The 22598-nt window shown below is 37.7% G+C and overlaps 1 protein-coding gene across 15 annotated transcripts in view; it reads left to right on the top strand.

Annotated features, from left to right (window-relative positions):
* ptprk (protein tyrosine phosphatase receptor type K) overlaps positions 1-22598 on the top strand; it is a 102421-nt gene that overhangs the window by 51654 nt on the left and 28169 nt on the right. For all 15 annotated transcript variants that reach the window (XM_008397408.2, XM_008397421.2, XM_008397419.2 and 12 more), the window contains 5 exons: positions 3160-3241; positions 4622-4737; positions 7037-7211; positions 13656-13768; positions 13929-14109. In XM_008397408.2, the coding sequence (XP_008395630.1) occupies positions 3160-3241; positions 4622-4737; positions 7037-7211; positions 13656-13768; positions 13929-14109 (667 nt within the window). The remainder of the gene's footprint in view (positions 1-3159; positions 3242-4621; positions 4738-7036; positions 7212-13655; positions 13769-13928; positions 14110-22598) is intronic.

The following is a 22598-nucleotide window of genomic DNA, read 5'->3' as shown; positions in this document are numbered from 1 at the left end:
ACTCAAGAAAGTAAAATATTTTGGACCGACTAGCGCATGTGACATCTGTAGCTCATTGCTTTTGTAAATGCCAATCGTACTTTTGAATTATTTTGTGTAGATTCATAACGCATCAGAAATTCTTACAAAATGTGAAATATTTCTAATCTTTTATACCAGATTTTTTTTGTATATTTATGCAACGCATGAGGGTTTTATGTGTGCTAAAGTCGTATCTGCAAATGTCTTTGAAGGGGTTTCTAATGTCAAGAAATACTTTGTTTTTAGGAATGTCAGTGCAGAGGAATGACACACTGATTTCAGTTTCAGTTGCACCTACATTCTGTTTTAAATAGTTTTTGTTTTTCTGTAGCCATTATTGACTTGAGGCACTGGTCAGGTTTTCTTTTCTTTGCCTCGCCATTAGAAATCTATCTCCTGTGTTTTGCTGCTAGAACATTTTGATGTTGTTGTTTAGCTTTGGCTAATATTAGTTTGTGTGTACAGGCAGCCTGTGTCTGGGACCAAATTTACATTTCTAAGAATTCACACTATAAAATGAGATGAAAAATATCTCCTCCCTGCAGCTTTAAAACATTTTTGACTCAGTGCCCGTAGATGCATACATCAAAGTGATATATGCAACCGAATGATAAGAGGATGTATGCCTTCGCCAAGCTCCACTCTGGAGTGATGATATGTCAGTCCTTTGCCTTCAGCATTTTAGAGCAGCTTTGCCTGTGTGAGAACTTGTAAACATGTGCTATCGATAATCTTGAAGCACAATGATGAGATCAGCTAGTCCGCAAATATTTGACACCTGGATGATCAGAAGTTACTAGTGTCCAATCCATAACTTAAGGGATCTTGTGGCTGATGATGAAATGCATCATTATATCAAATAGCGAGGTGGAATAACTTATTGCCAAACTGCAGTGACCCGCAGGCTTCATAAAACTTATTTCAGTTCCAAAAGCTATCATAGAAGATATTATCAGAGACTAAAATAGACGGAGTGATGTGAAACATGATTTACTAAAGATTTTACTGCCAAAAGATGTGGTTTGATAATTAAAACTATCAAAGATTCAGATCTCAAGTTGGAGCTGTTTAAGTCACCCAAGAGAATATGGTAAGATAAAATAAATGCAAAAATAAAATACCGTATTTATCAGACTATAAGCCACCACTTTTTTTTCTACACTTTGAACCATGCAGCTTTTCTGCAGATTTGTCTTCAACCGCCAGGGGGCTCTTTAGCAGGAAGTGAATCATTGGAAGTCAGAATTAGAAATCAAAGAAGAACGTGCTGATTTTCATTTAGAAAAAGCACATGCTAGCAGCAGGCATGATGGAGAAATGTTTTCAAACTCATGCCCCCTCATCATGGGAACAACACGAAGAAGTTAATATGATGCAGCTTTTAAGTTGAGGGCTATCGATCTGGCAGTACAGATGGATAGCCGCTGCACGTAAAGCTTGGCGTGAACGAATCCATGGTTCGGCGTTGGAGACGCAGGGCTGCGTCCTTAGGAGGCTTATTAAGAAAACCGAGAGCGGCGGAGATACCAGCTGCTTATAGCCCAGTGCGGCTTATATATGTACGTTTCCAGTTTTTCTTTAATAAACTTTGTGGATGAGGCTTATAGTGAGGTGCGCTCTGTAGTCCAGAAAATACGGTAATATGTTTTATCAATCAGACAGAGTAAGAATGTACTTAGCAACGCGTCCATGTGAGGATAAACTCTTGTGGGACCAACAAATGGTCGGTAATTTGGTTGGATAATATATTTAACAAAGTTCTTAAAGTAACAGATCATAGCTCAAAAACGTTTGAAGTCTTTTAGATGACAAAGTGTTTGTGAAAACTCTTGAGCTTAACTTTTTTTTAAAAATGACTTTTACATTTCTGAGTTCCCTCAAAATGTCCTTGATGAACAGCTTTGGACATGTCTTTAGCCCAAAACAGTTATTCACGCTAAATATAGCACCTGTCAGCTTACATAAATGTACATAGAAGTGAGAACATTTTATGACGCCCCGTTAAAAAATGTATAAGGAGAGCAATAAATGATCAGGAGAATCAAGGCGGAGAAGACGTGTTAGCTGGTTGTCAAGCAGGTTGAGACGATGGTATTAAAAGTCCGCTGATGTCTTTCTGCTAGGCACTGCAGTGAGCTATGAGTGAAAGATGATAGGTGAGAGAGAAAAGATAGATTGGACGGGGAGGGAGACTGAAAGGGGGAGACTGTGACAAGCAGAGAAGATAAGCTATGGGTAAACAGTTCACGGCAGATTTCCCTTTAGAGGTGATGAATGACAACAACTGCTCACCCCTTTGCTCTCTTTCTCTCTCTGCCGCTCTTTTTGATGACTGCCTCGTTTTCTTTCCCATTGCTTTTCTTCTCTGTTCATTACAGAGCTCCACACTGAGCAAACAGTGTTGGAACACAGATGGCAAGCGAGACAAAGGGGGAAAAAAATCACAGTGAGGAAATAGAAATTGATGTTGATGAAACAATAAAGAACGAAGGGAGATGGACTTCCATTTAACGGTGACAGCGGAATCTGGGAGAGTAATTGTAAGAATGATGAGGAGAATGAGCTTTTTAGATAGTCAGATAATAAACTGGCGGGGAATCCAAGCACTTGTTGCAGCTCTTGGAGTGAAGGTTGCAAATGTGGAAACTGAGCTTTGGTTCTTTTCTTCTATGTCAGACAGTTCCTATAGAGTCTGGAAAAGTATGGTATGGTGAAAAGAAAATGTTGCCAATGCCAAAGTCAAAGACTTGCTTGTTTCAGTTTCCCTGCTTGAACCCATCAAATTTATATGATTGGACTAATTTTTGCTATTTCGCTAATTTTTTAAATGACATGCTAATTTTTAATTCATTTTTGTTATTAAGATGTTTTGAAGCTGAAAGCTTGAACTCATCCTGATGCAGCATTACATACTGGGAACACACACAGTAGTGATTTGAACAATGCAACACAAATTCAGTTAAAAGAATGACAGAGTCCCAGACTTCTGTTTGCAATTTTTAACACTATGTAAGCTACTGTGTGGGATTACAATAGGCTAACTATTTCCTTTATATATCCTACACATATAGTTGATGTGGAATTACAGTGACAATTATGAAGATAATGAAAGCTAAATTTGACTCCTTCTTTCCTCAGGTTATATTTGAAGCAGAGGTGTCGGACAGCAAAGCAGGCTTCATCGCCATAGATGACATTCAGGTGCTCAGCTATCCATGCGGTGAGTCATTATCATGCCAGCAATTAGTCCTAGTTCGCTGAATAGAAGCTGATAGCTCTGGCCACTAATTAGACTGTACCTAGGATGGTTTCTGTTGCAGCTGAACGGGTAGATAAGTAGGAAGGTGACACAGAAGAGGACGGATGCTGCAAAAAGAGAAAGACAAGCAGCAGAGGCATAAAAATGGAGAAAGGGGTTGTGGGAAAAGAAAACAGAAAGATAGAGGGAACAGGAGAGGGTGAAGCGGGAAATGAGACAGTATTAGGGCAATCATGGAGAGAGAAGATTCTGACCACTCAGCGTTTTCTCCCCCCCGTTTAACCCAGAAGCACACACGGTGCAAAGACACACACAGAGCAAACAGTCACTGTCTTGTCTCTGCGCTGACAGGAAAGAGATTGGAGCGACGATCCATTTTAAATTCTGGCTACGTCCTAGGTCCCCTTCTTTCTTTCCTCGCTCGAGTGTTTCCTCACTGCTAGAGGCGAAAAAGAGTTGTGACGACAGTCTCACACTGTTAACAGAGAGGTCTGCTAATCTAAGGCCACAGGCATGTTCCTTGAAGGTCCTCATGTTAGCAAGAAAGCCATTACAACGTAGTTTGCTCATCTGTTTGATTGGAGCAGAAATCTTTCAAGACAATTCTGTGTCTTAATGCATTTCATTGATTGAAAGTCACAAAAATAAAGTGTCTTGTACCTTTTCCTTCTGGAGTTTATCCCTTAGGTCTCTCTCTCTCTTTGTTAGAGCTTGTCGTTATAAATACATCGGTAACCCCAGACAACAAACCCTGGTAATATAAAAAGAGGATCCTCAGACCTTTAAAGGCAGCAGGACTCCTAAGTGGAAGGAGCAAGTATTCTAAAAGGAATTAGGACTTAGTCTCCACAGTAGAAGCATTCATTCTCACAGCTGCATTTCTGGACACAGGTTTGTGTGTATGTGCATGTGTGTGTGTGTGTGCACATTTGCATGAACACGCGGGTGTGTGCGGGTTTTCAGTTACCGTAGGAGATACAATCTATGATTGCAATCACACCACCAGAATAAAAACGTCATCGCCGAAATACATTTTCTTGGTCTAAATAGCTTATTTCATTTCATTGGATTGTAGTTAAGAATTGGTTACTGCTGAAATTACGTATACTGGATGTGATGTTTATTTTACCTCAGGGCAATTCAGTGCTTTGATTTTCTCCAACTCCAATAAAATCTAATTGCAAAAAAATAATGGAACATTATGTTTCAAAATGTATACGGTGTAATAACCTGGGCTGTTTGATATCTCATTTAACAGTCAAATAGAATGAAACAAAAACAAACAAACAAAAAAACCCACACACGAATAAAAGATTAACTATTTCTTTGACCCAATTTCAGATAAGTCCCCTCATTTCCTGCGTCTTGGGGACGTGGAGGTGAATGCCGGGCAAAATGCCACCTTTCAGTGCATCGCTACAGGAAGAGACACGTCGAGCAATAAGCTCTGGTTACAGGTAAGGTCAAATGCAGACACTAACATAAAAACACATCAAGATGAACTCTATTGTTCCCCAGGTGGCTAGAAAAGAAAACTGCAAATATAATCAATAGAAATGCAAAAATAACCACATATATCTAACCTAGATACAAAGATAGGCTTTTACACTGTTTTTGGGCCTCTGAGGTCAATTTATTAACAACGCTACTAATTTATTTTTTTAAATTAACTATGTTTTGGGAACATTTATTTGGTCCATAACACAGACTGCTGATATGTGCAGTGGATCTGAGACGCTGAATATTATCAAAGTAGTTTTTTTATTTGTATTTTTTTTTATCTCACCTGGGTAGCTTGACTATATGGTTTATCAAACACATAAAACACAATTAAGTTTTAAGTTACGAAAAATTAACAATAATTTGTTTGGAAATGGGGTACTGAAAAAAATAATATAACATATATTTTCTTTTGTCCCCAGTTATTTTCTCATTTAAAGGATTAGTTGCAGACTAATCAAAACGTACAATACACTCCACACTTAATAGCACCTCATCTGTAAAAGCTTATACATTTTCTTTTTAATTCACATTGCTGTGTCTGGCACAACTTCACCGAATCTCCTAAAAAAATTGTCTCTCGGTGCTTCAAGTGTTGCCGGAGTCTTCACCTAAAAACAAATTATTGTTTGCAATTCCTATTAAATAAATGTATTGAAATACATTCCCAAATCTACCTTTTTAAGTTGAGGAATTTGAAATGTTAACTCAACGATTGCAGTTTCTCTCAGCCACCCTTTAAAATGAGAAGGACAATGCAGCATTACGTTAAAGCGAGGCAGTGTGTTGATTTTTATGAAGAAAACTGCTACAACACACGCCGCTGTTCCCATACAGAACCTACAGTACACATCTTTGGAGCAATAATTAAAAAGGTGGAAACAACTAAAACTGCCACAACAATGCTGGATGAGGACACAGGTTTGTTTTCCCATCGGTGAGGATAGTAAACAAATTTCAAAGTTTACTATTGGAGAGCTGCAGCAATTTTTTCAGCATGAAATTATGGTACTTCATTAGAGGATGAATTTATTTTTAGACTTCATGCAGATCTTCCCTAAGGGTGCAAATAAAACATGATTTACTTATCGTCTTTGTTCTTATCTTCCATCTGTATGATATTGTGCATGTTTGTCTTTAAAAATGCTTTTTAAAAATAAAATTTTATTTGTACAGGTAAAGATATGCTAATATTAGACATTAAAACACAGAACTGATATTTTCTTTATTGTGTGAGATTAAAGAGATCCTTATTTGTCCTGTTGGGTGGCTTGACAGTTGCAGTTTTAATTAAATGCAGTTTATTTATAAAACAAACGCATCCAGTGCAGTTGTCAGTTCACTCCAGTTTTATACACATAACATAAATTTAACTGTCTACATTCTATAAATAGGTTGCAGCTGTAAATTCAGTCAAGGACAGTTCATTATCCCAATTTGGAAAAAAGTTTGCCCTAAGAAAACCTTACCGATTGCATCAGGTCAGTGAGTTTTTAGCAATTCTTCCATTCATTAACGAACATGTGGTGACAGCTGATTGCAGTGAGTTGATAACTCTGCAGAGGCAACACCTGGCAACAGTGGAAAGGAAAGACCCTTTTAATGTAACTTCTACTGTTAGCAGAAACGGACGTTACATGCAGTTAATAGCAGCAATAAATGCTTTTACTGCATAACTGGACAGTAGAAAAGAGCAGATTGATGAAAAAAGTGTCTCTCAGCAACCTATGTTTATAGCAGCATAATACATGAATAGCTCAGGATAACCTGCTACACGCACACAGAAGAAAGCCTTAAGCATCTCATGGACAAAAAACTTCATTCAAGATCTATAAACTTGTAATGAAATGAAAATTTGTCAGTCCCGACTAAATCTTCAATAGTTGAAGATGTAAGAGATAAAATAATAGCAACACACGCCACAGTTACAGTAGCTAAAAGTGACATTCTACAGAGATACGTCTAAATATAAAGTGCTAAAGTCAGAGTTGTGCGCTTAGACACACACGCACTCACTGCAACTGTAAGCCATACATCTAGCAGCTGACATGATTAAGAGTTTAATGGCTGCTGGTTTCATTATTGCTCCATTGTAGTCATGACCTTCAAACCTGCTTTCAGTGAGGCAGAAGGGGTTGAGAGTGTGTGTGTGCTGGTTTGTGCGGTCCAGTACTGACATGTGACCTTGATCAACTCATTTAAACTACCCGGCCTCTGCAGAATGTGATTTATCTGCTTGTTTTGTCTCTTCTCCAGAGAAAAACTGGAGAAGATATTCCTGTGGCTCAGACCAAAAACATCAACCACAGGCGGTTCGCTGCCTCCTTCCACCTCAAAGAAGTCACTAATCAGGATCAGGATTTGTATCGCTGTGTCACCCAGTCAGAGCGTGGCTCCGGAGTGTCTAACTTTGCGGCTCTTATTGTGAGAGGTGAGATATAAATGTTTTTGGTACATGTAGAATTTCCTCATCTGTAAGGTAATTTTTTTTAATTTTATTTTTTATCTCTACCTGATGAAGCACCGCTTAGGACAATTGTTTCTACAACTAAAGGCTTTCGAATCCTTGCTGCATGTTCACTAATGCTTCTTTTAGGACATGGGAGTCTCCAGGCACATGACTGAGCTTAATTAAAATTCAGAAGGCTCCGATACAACGACAAATCAATTATTGACATTGTATGACCCCCATTAAGCCCAACCAAACCACCATACATGTACAACCATTTCCCAAGCTTTCAGTTCAAAAACAGGACTAGGATTGAACTTGGACACAAAATAAACTACATAAAAAAATAATCCACACCATTAGCTTTAAAGCGTGTGAGCCATTTCATTATCTGTAATTGATTATCATCAAGATTACAAGAAATGAAATGAAAGGTTTGAAATGGCTCACTTTCTAAAACAAAACTAACCCTTTTTAGACTCCTGATGTAAGATAAACAGCAGAAAAATATTGAATATTTTACACAATAAGCATGTATGCTTGTAAACTAGTTGTATAATGTTGCCTAACTAAATCAAATAACAATAAATTAATATTATATACATTATTTTAGCAGAATAAGAAATATTTACAATTTGTTTTGTTTATGTTTTTTGCTCTTTTTTGTTGTTTTTTTCTAAATCTTTGTTCTGCTACTGCGATACTGTGAAACTGGTATTTTTCTTTTACCTCGGGTCATTATTCCATGAAATTCTCAGAACATTGCATGCCTACTCATTACAAAACCGTTAGCCCGAGAACCAGTCATAAGCTTTGCACATTGTCATTTTTTTCTTGACATTGTTACTAATAAAATGATCTTAATCATGTTCATTGCACAATATAGAATATAGATATATACATTGTTCAGCTTAACACCTGAAATATCTTATAAACTGGTTTGTGTCCTTTATCTTTTTTGCTTGATTAATTTACATTGTTTAAACCACCTTAAATAACTATTTTTTTTTATAGCTTCAAATGTCTAATTCCCTTACCAATCAAGTACAGCTCCTCTGAGTCTGACTGATTAAATGTCAGTCATTACCACAACATTTGCTAATGAGCAGAGCTCATGTGAGCTTATGTAGATCCATGTTTGCCAGTCTTGTGGCTGAATGTGTGTGTGTGTGTGCACTCACTCCGTCATCGTGCGAGTTAACTCCATTGTTGTCTGCGTGCACATGTGTGGGCCGTGGGCGGGTGTGTGTGGATAGGAAACTGTGTGGGCCCTAGCTGTCATGTGCTTCTGACATGTGGTTAATAAGGTGTCACCAATGTGTGTTTGAGATGGGATGCTTTATTCATTCATTTTCAATGGCTTACATATTCAATTCATCTCCCAGGGAGAGACGGAGGAGGAGGGTGGAGTGAGAGGGGGGTAAAGGAGAAGGAGATTTGGGGAGAATGATCTGGCAGTGACAGTTAAAGGGTGGTGGTGGGGGGAACGGGAGGCAGGGGGAGTAAAGAGAAGTGTGAGGATGGTGGAAAAAGTTAAATGTAAATAGTCGGCTCATTATCCGAAGGATATCCACATCGGAATGAAGAACATGTCCGAATATGTAAACAGCACAGCAGAGTCGTATTTATTATTCTGCATAAAGATGACAGAGGAGGAAGAAATAACAAATCAAAGCTGAGGTGAGCATCGTGAATATGAATATTAAATAATCTACCTCACATAACGGCGCGCTCGCAGTGTCCGGTGGCGAGGCCTCAGCTGTCTGTGTCGCTTGACCCCATTTCTGCCGTGACTGTGGATTCCAATTCCCTCCGGAAATAAATCGATTTGTTCTTTTCTTTTGATCAACAAAATCTGCCAGGCTTGGCAACGCATTTGTGGATTTACTAAGAATAAATAAGTGGCTACTGTTTATTTATCTGGAACGTCATTTCTGAAAACAAGAAAAGGCGAAGATGAGAGGGGTGAGGGATCTGCACGGCAGGAGCCGTGTGTCTAAACTGGAAAGGAGAAGCAATCTACAAACATCAGTCGAGGTTCTTTCAGGTTGGCGCTGCTTTCTGCTTGCAGCCACCAAAGAGGATTTTACAGCTTTGAGGGTTATTGTTAATATTGTTGTTAGAAAGACAAGACAGTAAAAGAACGGAAACTCCGAGTATGCATGTGGAAAGAGAGCAGTCTCATGTTTATTTATTAGAAATAAAAAATATCAGGCTGGGGATGAGATGGGGGATGAGAGCCAGATAGAAATCAAAGAAACAGGGAATATGTTTATTTTCTTAAAACACACGCGTGTTGGAGATTTAAGGCTCCTGCCGGACGATGACGGCCATGAATATGGACATGTTCGAGCTGAAATGGTACAATTTTTTTCTTTGAACATTTTACTCGTTAAAATGTATTTATTATGAAATTGAGGCCAGTGAGAGAGCGCTACAAAGTGGGGTATTACTTGAGGAGTCATGTACAAGATAAGAATATGAAGAAGAGGAAAATGGAGAAGCAAAAATTGTGTATGTTTTAAAGATTTGACATTAGAACTCTCAACCAGGTTTCAAGCCTGATAATTGTATTGAATTAGTTAATATCACGCTTTTGACACAGAGATGATCCAGCGTCTGCATGCAACGTGTCTATGGAGAATGGCTAATTAAATATATATTAAATCATTATGGCAGCATTCATGTATGCAGTAATATCACATTAGCAAAGAACAGCCTGGATGCAATACTTGGTAGTCTACAATATTTGAGGTGTTATGCCTTCAATCCCACCTGCCAGAGATGTATTACAGCAGTTTGATGGACTTTCTATATTTATTCCCACATTTGAAATAGATCTTATCAACCAAGACACTAGGGCTGTAGTGATACAATAATCTCATGATACAATATGATACATGATATTCTGCTCACGATACAATATATTGCGATATTCAGCAAACGATACAATTCGATACACTTTTGCGATTTTCTGAAAGATTTTAGAGGGACAGAGTGATTTTGGTGACATTTTGTGATTGTTAGAGTTGGATTGAATTAATTTAACTGAAAACTGATTCACAATACCTGGCTCTGGTTGGACATGGACACAGACTCAAAGTCGACAGCTGGACAAAATGAATCAAAGAAGTGGTGAGAAGACATGTTTCTTTTAATTGAAACAGTACTTGTAACTGTAACTGTACCTTACATGCATTTTTAAAGTAAATAAAGTTCACCAAGTACCTGCTCTGAATAGTTTGATACCTTTTTAACCTTGACACTTAACATCTGAAGAAATCACTCTAAGCCTGATGACCTAATCACTCTCCCAGTGAAGCAAGCAGTGAGAGAGCCAGGTGACAGTTGGATGTTACGATACTTGCGGATGAATATAAATTTTTTTCTAGGAAAGAAAACATCGATATATATTGTAAAATTGATATTATTACACAGCCATACAAGACACTTAGGTTCACAAGGTGGTGAACACATCGTAATAACAATAGATTTCCACAGTAGCATTGCAATCCTGTACATCCTTAATTTTTACCATCGCCATTCAATGTTACAATATCTAATTAATCTTGTTTGGCAACCCACTATCCAGAATTTTGATATGAAGCAATTAAAGATTACAAAATGGGTAAAATATCTTGAGGCAAGTTTTAAACTACAGATATATTTCAGCACGAACAAAAACTGTATTGTTGTCCACTAGCCCTAAGCCTACAGTTCCAACACAGATGGATGAATGATGGCAAGCTGCAGTCCTGCCATTCCAAGTTTTATTGCGGATAAACAGCATGAAAAGTACAAGGGAGTCCGACTGCACGTTGTAGTGTGTGTATGTATATGTGTGTCGCTTTAAGTTTGGTCAGAGGCTAGGTCTAATAAAGCCGTGCCCTCTGGTTCCCACTGTGACAGAGTGCATCATCATGTTGGCTTGCAGTTTACCCACACACACACGAACACACGCATACACACATCGCCATGCCAGCTTGCATTACGCACAACTGATGGCCTAAAAATCTCTTGCAGTGTTACTGTCACACAAGCGAACGAGGACGAACACGTTTGCTGTGCTGATTTTCATACCGCAAACCTTGACACATGACCATGAGCTAAGAATGAGCTAAGAATGTCCATTTCTTCCAAATCACTAAATTATTTCTTCCAAAAGCCTTCTGCTCAAATCACACACACAGATGCACAAAAACCATAGTTTCTTTCTTTCTTTTTCAAGAAGCAGTGACAGTTGGAGCTCCAGGCATTATAGAAAGCCTTCTAACACGGTTTGCTGTTGTTGCAACACTTACACAATCCTATGTTCACTTTTTCCCGGGTCAGATGTCCTGCAGCGAGTTTCCTGGTGATGTTGGCAGCGGTTTGGGAAAGCTAAACCTTATTGACAAGGTTGCTGATGATGGTCAGCAAAGCACAACATGCCTCATGGGTCCGAGTCACAAATGATTTTTTATTTTTTTGCATGCCCTCTTACTTTATGTTTTTTGGTGTTAATATCACTTTATAAAGCTTATAATGTGGTGTCCTCTTGCAAATTTGTACATATATAAATATATGTATTTTCTTGCTAAGTTTTCTGGAATAGGATGAAAGGCATTAATTTTTGATTTTATAGATTAGGTCAGGATTGATGAACTCATTTTGAGGTTTTCCCCATGTTCATCGGTTTTGTCATTATCATTTACATTCGACCCAAAAACTTGAAAAATGATTAGACAGTTCACACATGTGATTAATAATATAAAACTTTGTGTCAACAAACCCACCATGAGATATTGCAAATTATGCTACTGATGATTTGTTGTTATTTTTTAGGTCAACTGTACAAATGACAAGGGACTAAATGGAAAAAGAGAAAATTTTCATTTCAAACCAGCTTTTGTTTTTTCCCTCAAGAGTTACTTAATGACCCAGTTAGGTTATATTAGTTATTTATCATTTATATATTTAATAGATCTTAAAGTGGGACACTTTATAATGTTTGTGTGTTTCGCTTAATATCCAAGCTAAAAACAAACAAGAACCCAGTTTCTTTGAAATATGCATCATTCAGTATTCACTTCAATTCTTTATCTCATCCTCAATCATCTAGTTGTTTACTTTGTTTACTTGATAGTGTTGCTAGTTGACATATTGTTGACGTTGTTGGTTTTCTGAAGTCACTTCGACGTTCATTATCTGGATTCAGCTCCATCCGTCTGCGTGTGTATGTGTTTGTACACGTGCGTGTCTGTTTGCATGTGCTGTCAGACTTCACTATTTTATCTGTTCTAAAAAAGCCTCTTCCCAGCATGAACCCTGCTGACAGCCACATTCAGCACACAAAAAATTGCCAACACACACTCACACAAGAAAAGAGGAGGTGTCAACAATGCAAAATATGACTAATATTGGAGCAAACGCACATAGTAACACCAGGTGCTTGTATTTAATTTTGATAACTTTGATATATCTGACATGGAATTAAAAAAAATAAAAAATAGGACCTTTTCCTGTCCTCATACAGAAAGTGATGTTTCCTGCGTGAGGATGTGTCTTGGAGATAAATCTCTGTGATTTACGGTTTGCTTGGCAGGTTGCGGTCCATGCACGGCTGGAGTGATTAATGCATGTATTGATGTACGTATGACTATGTGTCATGCAGATTAATCTGTCAGTCACACAAGTGTCACACTTTGCACTGATCAGATCATCACAATCATTTTCATGTAAAAATAAACACAATTTATTAACTGGAAACAGTGACGCGTATATGCATTGTGTGATCTATGCAATTAGTGAAAGGGAAAGTCATTGCAATACTGATACTTCTCACATTTTTGAGACATTCATGTTGTGAAGTTCGTATAAATAATGAGATGAAGCTACAGAGGAATAGCCTGCTTCAGAAATTTCTCCTCACGTCAATCTGATTCCAATTTAACATTCCGGTTTCCTGCTTGAATGAGCGCACACATTCCAACAACAATCTCACAAGTAAACATACATTATGGCCTCTAGGCTCTGACCTCCTCACTCCTTGCAGAATGCATTTGTGCAGAGATATTGGGAAGCGAAGGGTAAATATCATTCCCGTGAATCTGAGCCTGCAGGTAGATGCTGGTGTAGGGATAAGCAGGCATGTCAAGTTTGAATGTAGCAAAGCTCCTTGATTTGAAATTTATCAGAGGATGTACCAGAACAGAAATGACAAGTATTCATCGCTCTCTTGCAAGGTCAAGGTATTCCAACAGTATTGAGTTCATGGTACACAAGTTATTTCATTGCTAGCTTAATGAATGCAATTAGAAATAATAATAATAATTCTTATTTTTTGCTATTGTTTCATATTATAACGGTGTAATATTGGTTTATAGTCTGTAATCCATCTTCGGAAGCACATTTAAACGTCCTGCTGTTCTTTTGTTTTCTCCTCAGAGCCGCCTCACCCTATTGCTCCGCCCCAGCTGCTTGGTGTCGGCCCTACATACCTGCTGATTCAGCTCAACGCCAACTCCATATTTGGTGATGGACCCATTATACTTAAAGAGGTGTGTTCTTTATGAGAAAATCTATCATTTCGAAGCATTGTACCTATGTGTATAAATCAAGCTGTATTAGCATTTATCAGAAGTGCGTGTAATAAGTTTTGAAACTCTAACATTTTCTTTGAGAAAGCAGTAACATTTTTTGTTTGATTATTTTCTTCAGGTTGAATACCGGATGACGTCAGGCACCTGGACTGAGACTCATGCTGTGAATTCTCCCAACTACAAGTTATGGCACCTGGACCCAGACACAGAGTATGAGATCAGAGTGTTACTGACGAGACCAGGAGAGGGAGGGACAGGAAAACCAGGACCGCCTCTCATCACTCGCACCAAATGTGCAGGTAAGGCAAAGATAGCATGGTAAATTAAAAGCTTTATGCATAAAGCTCAAAAAATGAGACTTTATCTGTAAATATTTGTTCCTGGTGCTTCTTACACCTTGGCTTTTATTGACTCTATCAACTGCTGCCCTTTGTTTTAGAGTTTTTTTGGAGGAGAAGAGATATTTGAACAGAGAGTATGCATGCAGAGTATAGAGTGTGTAGTGAAAGGCTAAATTTAAGAGGAGAGGGGGAGGACGGTAAAGTCAAACTCAGAATACGGTTGCTCAGATGAAATTTTTCTCCTTTCACTCCTGGACTGTTTTTTTCATGTTTTTACTTATTTTAGCAGCTCCTCCCTCTATATATCCCCCCTTCTTTCATAGTCATTGGCTTTCCACCCTTTCTCTGCGCCTCCCTCTCCTCATCTCCTTCGCTCTCTGTGGATCAATAGACGGAGGGCAGAAACACTGTCTGACATTTGTAGAAATAAACGACTGAAATATAAACACAGCTAGCCTGGGGGAGTGAGACAGCATGGGCAAAAAAAAGGTTGATATGAAAGAGAAAGAGACAGAAATAAAAGCAATGAGTTTGAATGAAAAACAGAAAAAGAGAGCAATGGAGATATGATGAAAAACAATAAGGCTGGGAAAGAAAGAGAAAAGAGAATCAGAGTGGGGCAAGAGAGCAGGAGGCGAGAGAATGATGAAACTGGGGAATGAAAATGAAAGAGATGAAAACTCATAACCACAGGGCCTGACTGATGTCTGCCAACCCCTCTGTGTGTGTGTGTGTGTGTGAGTTGGTGAATGAATTTGAATGAGAGTGTGTGCGTCTGTTCTTGTTTATTGACAAAGTCATAGACTTGTTCAGGCGACTCATCTATTGAGCAGCTTCCTGTTTAACAGGAAGAGGAAATTAATCTTCTTACTACTCTTCCAAGTGGAACATTTCCGCATTAAAGCCTCAGATTTATTGTAATTCTGACAATGTGCTGGGACAGAATAAAGTCAAATCTTAATTTAAATAAGATCCGACTAATTATTTCAGTGATAATCAACAAGGAAAGATTATTGTTAATGCTTAGCGAGAATTTTGGTATCAGCCCACCCTGAGTTTAATTATTGCAAATGGATATTTTACTTATCATGGAATAAAAAAATAACATATTAAGATCAATGCAATACGATATATGCATTCTATTACACTCAACCACAAATGTCAGTATATAATATATATTTTAGGTGATAGACCAATACAATGAAAACATTCACATATCGATAAATTAAATCCCAAATTATAATTGGTACAAACATTTACCTGTTTGTAAATTAATTTCACTGTAATTTTTGTAATTCTATCAAGGCCTTTGAGGTTTGTTTTACCAGAGTGCTGAAAACAAATGCCACACCAGACATGTCACAGATAGCCTGCTGGAGTAGTTTAAAGCAGAATGGCACTAAATAAGAATATCCACACATCTCAAAGGATAACCTGGAATCCATCTTCTGAAAAAAGAAAACAGCTTAGTGCATCTTCAAACCTATCAAGATATTTAACTAAACTCAGAGGCATGACAAGAGGAGCATTAATGAGACACACAGCAGAGAACCTTTGATTATGCCAGAGGAGCTGTAGTGATCCACAGCACAGGTGGAAACTCTGTTGACAGAATAACTTTTAGTCATATTTTCTTAAATCTAACCTTTAGAGAGGCAGAAGAAACTAATTGCTTAAAGAAAGCCCCAAGAAGTATGATTTACAGATAGCTAAAGGAGATGCAAACACATCCACAAATTGCTAACACAAACATGTAGAAGACAATACTCTTCTCAAAGGAGATAAAAACTTGTTTTTTGACCTACATGCAAATGAATAAAAGTAAAATTACTCACTAAACCAAAGTTGAACCATTGTGATGGGATTATCATTCTGGGGGTATGCTTTTCTTCAACCAGACATAAGAAAGTTGAAAATTGGTGATGATATAGATGCAACCAAATGCAGGCCAACCATGGAAGGCAAGCAGTGAGAGGCTGCAAAGACCTTATAATGGAGTGGAAGTTTACTTTTTTAGACTTTAGTGTCCTGAAGGGGAAATTCGCTTTACACATTCCAGCCCCTGTGTTCATATCACTAAGTACATAATAACAACCAGGTAGACAAATACCATGAGGCATAACATCACCACACAAGATACAACATAAAAAATCTTAAACTTGCTCTAGAGACATACAACTTAAGTCTCACATTGGATGATTCATTTTGCATAACAGCCTTTCTATAAAGTATTATTTTATGTCATATTTTAAGATTATTTTCACACATTTATTAAAGTATCCCTTGTGTACTTTACACTTAACAATTCTGCAAATCTTTGCATTAGTCTGTCGGAATAAAATTCAAATTCCATGAAGATTTGTAGTTGTAACACGGTATACTGTGTATCTATTTCAGTATGACACATTGTGGTTTTATGATAACTAATGTTGCAAACATTTACTCAGCAGGGTGCAATAACTGCCATGACTCTCCACATGTAGCTAATGAAACTGGGTTTTTTCTGTGATTTATTCCCCATTGTTTTAGCCTTTAAGCTAAGCTAACCAGCTTCTGGCTGTATCTTCTCATTTACACTCTTTGCCGCATTCTCATTTAACTCTCAGCTAGGAAGCAAAATAAAGCTCCTTATCATTAAAAGCACATTTTTATCTGCATCACCCAGTTTAAAAAATATATATGAACCACTTTGCTTTTGCCAGGGTATATGAAATAAAATTTTGTGCACAATCTAGTCTCTCTTTACTTTAAATGAGTAAGCGATAAATATAGTTATCAGGCAGTAATGATGCTAAGCGAATATTATCGCTGAGCTCTGCTTATTCTATTTTTATTAAAAATATATCTTTATTTTTTTTACTTCATCTATTTGAGGCTATACTCACACACATGCAAATTCATGTACACCTTCAGAATTTTATTACGTACGTTTGTGTTAGTTATGAGACACACAGGCACGAACCAGAAATGTTATTTAAATGGTAATGATTCCTTTGCTTTTCTGTTTGGTTAAGTTTGTCTTATCCCACCACCTGTAGTTTGCAGAATATGATCTTTTATATGTTGAAGACACTGGAACATACTTGTACAGACAAACTTGTGCCCAATTGTCAGGCAAAAGGCTCAACATGCCACTGTATGAAAGACTGTTTAATTAAAAACCAATAAAGTTAATAAAATCCTGCTGAGATGTCACACACTCTGCTGAGCAGTTGATGTGATTTTATGCTGAAATCTATTTTCATCACATTCGTTTCTTAGTTTTCTACCTTTACCCTTTTTGATGCTCTATCTTTCACTACACGCCGACTTTTCTCAATTTTTCTTCTTTGGTAATATATTGCTCTTGTCTGAAGGGTGGAAAATAATCAACTTGATGTGAAGAGCATTGAATCCATGTGCAGCGTGTGTGTTTGTGCCAGTGGAGAAAATGATAAAGTGCCTTTTACTCCAAAGCTTGACTGTTTTTTTTGTTGTTGTTTTTTTGGTGAAACCTCTTGGTCATGGTCAGAATAAAGACACATTTACACATGCACAAGAAACAAAGAAGATGGCACATATGTAACATAATTTGATATATTGCTGAACAATATAAGACCATTTTGTAATGACGATAATATTGGTAAATATAGCCGATATCCGTTTTAAATTTTGCCATTCTCTTTTCTCTTTTTCTTCCTACAGTCTGTGACCTTTAGCATTTTGGGCAATATCCTTTGTGCTCAGTGTGAGCATCTGTTGCGGTAGGACTTGGTCCAACTGGGTCAGTTTTTTCATAAACATGAAAAAATTATTGCACTCTTAAAAAGTCTATAAATATTGCACATATTGGTGTTTTGAACGACAAATATTCCCCAATATATTGTGGAACCCTAACATGATACATGTTGTACAACCTGTATTATTTGAATTTATGGACAAAAACAAAAAATATTAATTTTTAGACCAAGAACAGAAAATCAGACCACATTTGTGCCTTTTTCCAACATTTAAGGACAGCAGCTATTAGTGTAAAGCAGAACTCGATGATCATGCATCGAAACATGATGCCACAAATCTAATGGGGGTTGTCTTCATGGCAACTACTGTAAAATGTGCCCTAATACTAATATTTCTCAGTCCCAACACTGCAAATACAATAATTATTATACACTGCAAATTGCCCATTTGAATATGCCAAATCTATTTGCTCATCAATAATACCTAGCCTTGAGAGTGACGGAAAAACTAACAAACAAAAAAGAAATCTAAGAAACAAACCAACAAAGTCTTAATTTTTGTAGTTTGTTTGTAGAAAAATTATTTCTGGAGTAAATGTTTTTAATTTTAACTTTTGTGGTGCCAAGTTAAAATCATATTTCATTTAGCGTCCAACTGAAAAGCACTCGGTTGCACACAAACATCAACCCGACATGCAGAGACTGATTGGATGCAGTCAGTTTCATTTGTCTTCCTCATGACAGTGAAAGGATTACCAGGAACTAATTGGACAGATTAACTTGGATTTAGCAACATTTTCTCTCAACCTTTTCTTTTTCGCCCCCCTCCTGTCCATTCTCTCCGCCTGTTCTTTCTTTTCTGCGTTTTCCTTGATCTTCCCTATTTTCTGTTCAGTTTGACGGTGTAGCTGTTTATTTGTTGGCTCTCTGTTGTTTCATGTTGAGAGGCATGGTTGTGTTCCCATTTGCGTAGTTTAATTTCATTTAGTTTCATTTCCTTTGCTTTTGTTTTCCATGCTTTAATTCCCACCTCTGGATTCTGCTGATATGAAGCTTTCAGTCCTTGGTGTTATTGTTAGTGTTTATTGGTATTGTTGTTGTTTTCAAAGCTCCATCTGTGAAGAACAAAGCCTTTTAGTTTCAACATGAATCCAGCCATTTGTCAGTCTACAGGAGGAGGGGAAAGGGACAAGGCATGCTCTGTGGTTTGCCTTTGGATTTGGTCCCATTTGACTTTGGCCACCTTCCAAACTAGTTATCGTCTCTCACCCATTCCACCTCTCTCTCCCCGTTTCTCATCTTCCGCGCTCTGCTCCTTTTATCTGTCCCTCAGTCCATCCACAGTTTCACTTCGTTCTATCTCTTTCTTCCTTTCTCTTTTCTCTCCTCCTTTCTTGCTGTCTGTCTGTCCGTTTTTTGCTCACGTTTCTGCCTGCTTTTACCACCTACAGTAAATAGAGATAAGCAGCAGTGCATTATGGGTTAGGATGAGAATTGGGTTTTGAAATGTCTGTGTGGGTTGTGGATACATACAGTACTTTGCAACAAATATCAGTGCCTCTTTAACTTTTTCACCTTTTATCAAGTCACAATCTCAAACGTTGATACATTTCATTAGGATTGTGTGTGATAGACCAACACAAAGTATGTTGTAGCTGCAAAGTGAATTAACCCTTTCATGCATGAATTATGATCCTTTGTGTCAGGATTTTTTTCCAAATTTCTTTTGATTTTCTTAAGGCATAACATAAAGGTAGGGAAAAAAATTTTAAATTTTTTTATTTTTAATTTTTTTAGGTGATCAATTGTAATTTTCTTCAAATACAAATTGTTATTTGAAAAATACATCAGTGGTATTGTTCTTTAGGGGTTATCTGATGTTACAATTTTATTTTTTACCTGCAAGAGTCGTCTACAGTAGAAGAAGGGACCGGGTCGGTCGGCATGCTTTTTTTGTCTGTCGGCCATATTGGATTTAACAAAAATAATTTCTTGCATTTAACATAAAAATCCACAAGAACAAGAAAATGGCTTTTAGAAAGCTGAACACTAGTGACCACTATGCATAAAAGGGTTCAAAAGAATGATTAGGTTTCAACTTCTAAAAGTAGCAAAGAAATCTTTGTTGTTTGTTTGTTGTTTTTGAAATTGTATGTAGGTATATATGTGAGTTTCCATGTCACAAACATCTGCTCATATTCTGGTTTAATGTCTTGCTCGTGACCATCTCACTGCAGAGAGATGAGATGGTCACCATCTCATCTCTTGATGCAGCAATGGCATCAAGACACCAAAACAGATCAATGCTACTTATTACATTGCTTGATGTGTGAGTGTGTGTATGTATGTGTGTTTCAGCAGTGCTGTTTATGGGAATGATCACAGGTATTGATTTTAACAGACACAGACAGAAAAATGACCCGAGACAAATGAGTAGAAGACAGAAATAGAGTGAGGCAGGTGGAGAAAGCAGGAGTTTTCCCTCTTGCTCCATTTAAATGTCAGCCATCCAATAACTGGTTAAAGCCAAAATGAAATGCTATGACCCTTTCCGCCATTAGCACCCAATAGTGCACACACAGTACATGAATAATATTTGCTCGGCAGAGAATTGCCTGCATAACCTTTCGTCTCCTTTTAATATTTTTTCCATTTCTTATCATTTTATTGGTAAAATATTTCTATTGAAATGGTGTAGCAACATTATTATTATTGTAATGTACTCTTGGTGTGTGTGTGTGGTTGGAGCTTTGAAAGATTTGTGCTTGCCCTTGACAACAAATTCTTATGGTGAGCTTTAAGAGAGGTGAGCACACACACACACACACACGCACGCACGCACGCACGCACGCGCGCGCACACACACACACACACACACACACGCACACACACACACACACACACACACACACACAAATGCCCAAACCTACCTGCCTCGATTTAATCTTTATTTTTGTTGCAACCTTAAGTGTGAGTGTGTATTTGGGTAATAACCGAGTGCAAGAGTGTGTATGGCCAGTTTCAGAGGCAGTGTGTGTGAGTGACAGGTAGATAATGGGTTGTCAAGAGGAAACAACTACTTTGTGTCCTTGTGTTGTCTCCTCTGAAAGGAGGTAAAAAAAAAACGTCTGGCCAAGACAAGGAGTAGTTTTAAAAATTACCTTTATTGTGAACTGTTTTTATTTATGAGTTCTCAAAAAAACGTATAACTTATCGAACAAGAGAATTACAAGAATTGCAGCTGATCTTTGTCAACATTTCATGTTCTAATTTTGAGATTGTAGTCGTACTCTGGCTTCCTCCCACGCTCCAAAAACATGCATGTTGTTTAATGTGGACATGTGCGTTTCAAGCCTTCCTTTTCCTCATTTAAATCATTCAGTTGTGGTTTATATAAAGTGGAACCGCAATGCTTTGGTCTGAATTTCTTGTCATGGTAGCTCCACAGGCGCCTCTTTTACCCCTGTTCTGAGCTGGGTCTCAGAACAACTCGCTTTGGTGTGGTCTCTTTAAATGCAACTGAGACACTTCACACGCTGTCCCCCCCTCCAGGTAACAGACCGTTCCACTTCAGCCACGTTCAACCACGTTTTTAGTTTGATAGCAGAGACGTGATGACCTGGCAGCACAGAAACATCACTGAATGGATTTGAATCATGTGTTCTCCAAGACAAAAACGGCAGTAGCAATGCCAAAACATTGATGTACTGATACTATTCAAAACTCGCGGTTTGGTTATGTCCTCAAAAGCAAGCACACAGTGCTAATATAAGCAGAAGTAAAGACGCTACCGTTATCAAAGTAATGGCCAGAGAGTCATATCTTCACACAATACATTTCTAAAATAGTTTATTTCAGCATTATTTGGAGCTTCACGCTTTTCTGTGCCTATAGTTTTCACAGACAGAAGGTACTGACCCATCCAGGTCTTCCAGCAAATCTGTCTTAATACTGGTGGAAAAACCTCTTGTAATGAAATTAGATTTTTCTCAGAAACGTACTCTTGTCAATCCTCTTTGTTTGCTTGATGCACTTGAAAGACAAGTGATTCAATACAATGATGTTGGGGGAGAGCGTAATGAATTGTGTGGGTTAATACACACAATAACCAAATATTTGACTTATCCACTTGTTGCTTCAACATCCTTGAACTTGGACTATAAAAACCCATGTGAGAAATAAAAGTGACAAATTCGCAAAACTGGTCCTTTTTTAGCAGCAAATACTTACATAATAGACAAAGACACATACTAGGCAATAGAGAAAATAGAATATATCCACACAGCAGTGTGAGTACAGTTGATTTGCTTGTGCGTTGCTGTAAACTCAGAAGATAATCCTTGCATTTCCTTTTGACATGCCCTTCTGCAGAAGATTTCATCATACTTTATGCCTGCTGATCAAGTGGTCACTTCTGTCTGAGAGGCAAAGACTTTCCATTGTTACTTTGTCAAAGCTAATTACACGCTTCTTGACAGCATGATATCTTTTCTACTTGGAGAAATACTTCCCAAACTTAGATTCACAAATCTTTGACATTTCCCTAAGATTTTAGCCTTGTCCGCAGCTGAATCTCAGGAAAACCAAAAGCTGATAGTCATTCTTGTAAATAAACTGCTTGGCATGAAGTGGACTCATGAGTGATAAATCAACAGAGTTTGAGTTTCTACTCCTTTCTCCAAGTGTACTGTGTGTGTGTGTGTGTGTGTGTGTGTGTGTGTGTGTGTG

This window comes from Poecilia reticulata, linkage group LG21 (genome assembly GCF_000633615.1).
Source record: "Poecilia reticulata strain Guanapo linkage group LG21, Guppy_female_1.0+MT, whole genome shotgun sequence".
In the NCBI taxonomy this organism is placed as follows: domain Eukaryota; kingdom Metazoa; phylum Chordata; class Actinopteri; order Cyprinodontiformes; family Poeciliidae; genus Poecilia; species Poecilia reticulata.
This window is presented reverse-complemented; position numbering and strand designations above follow the sequence as displayed.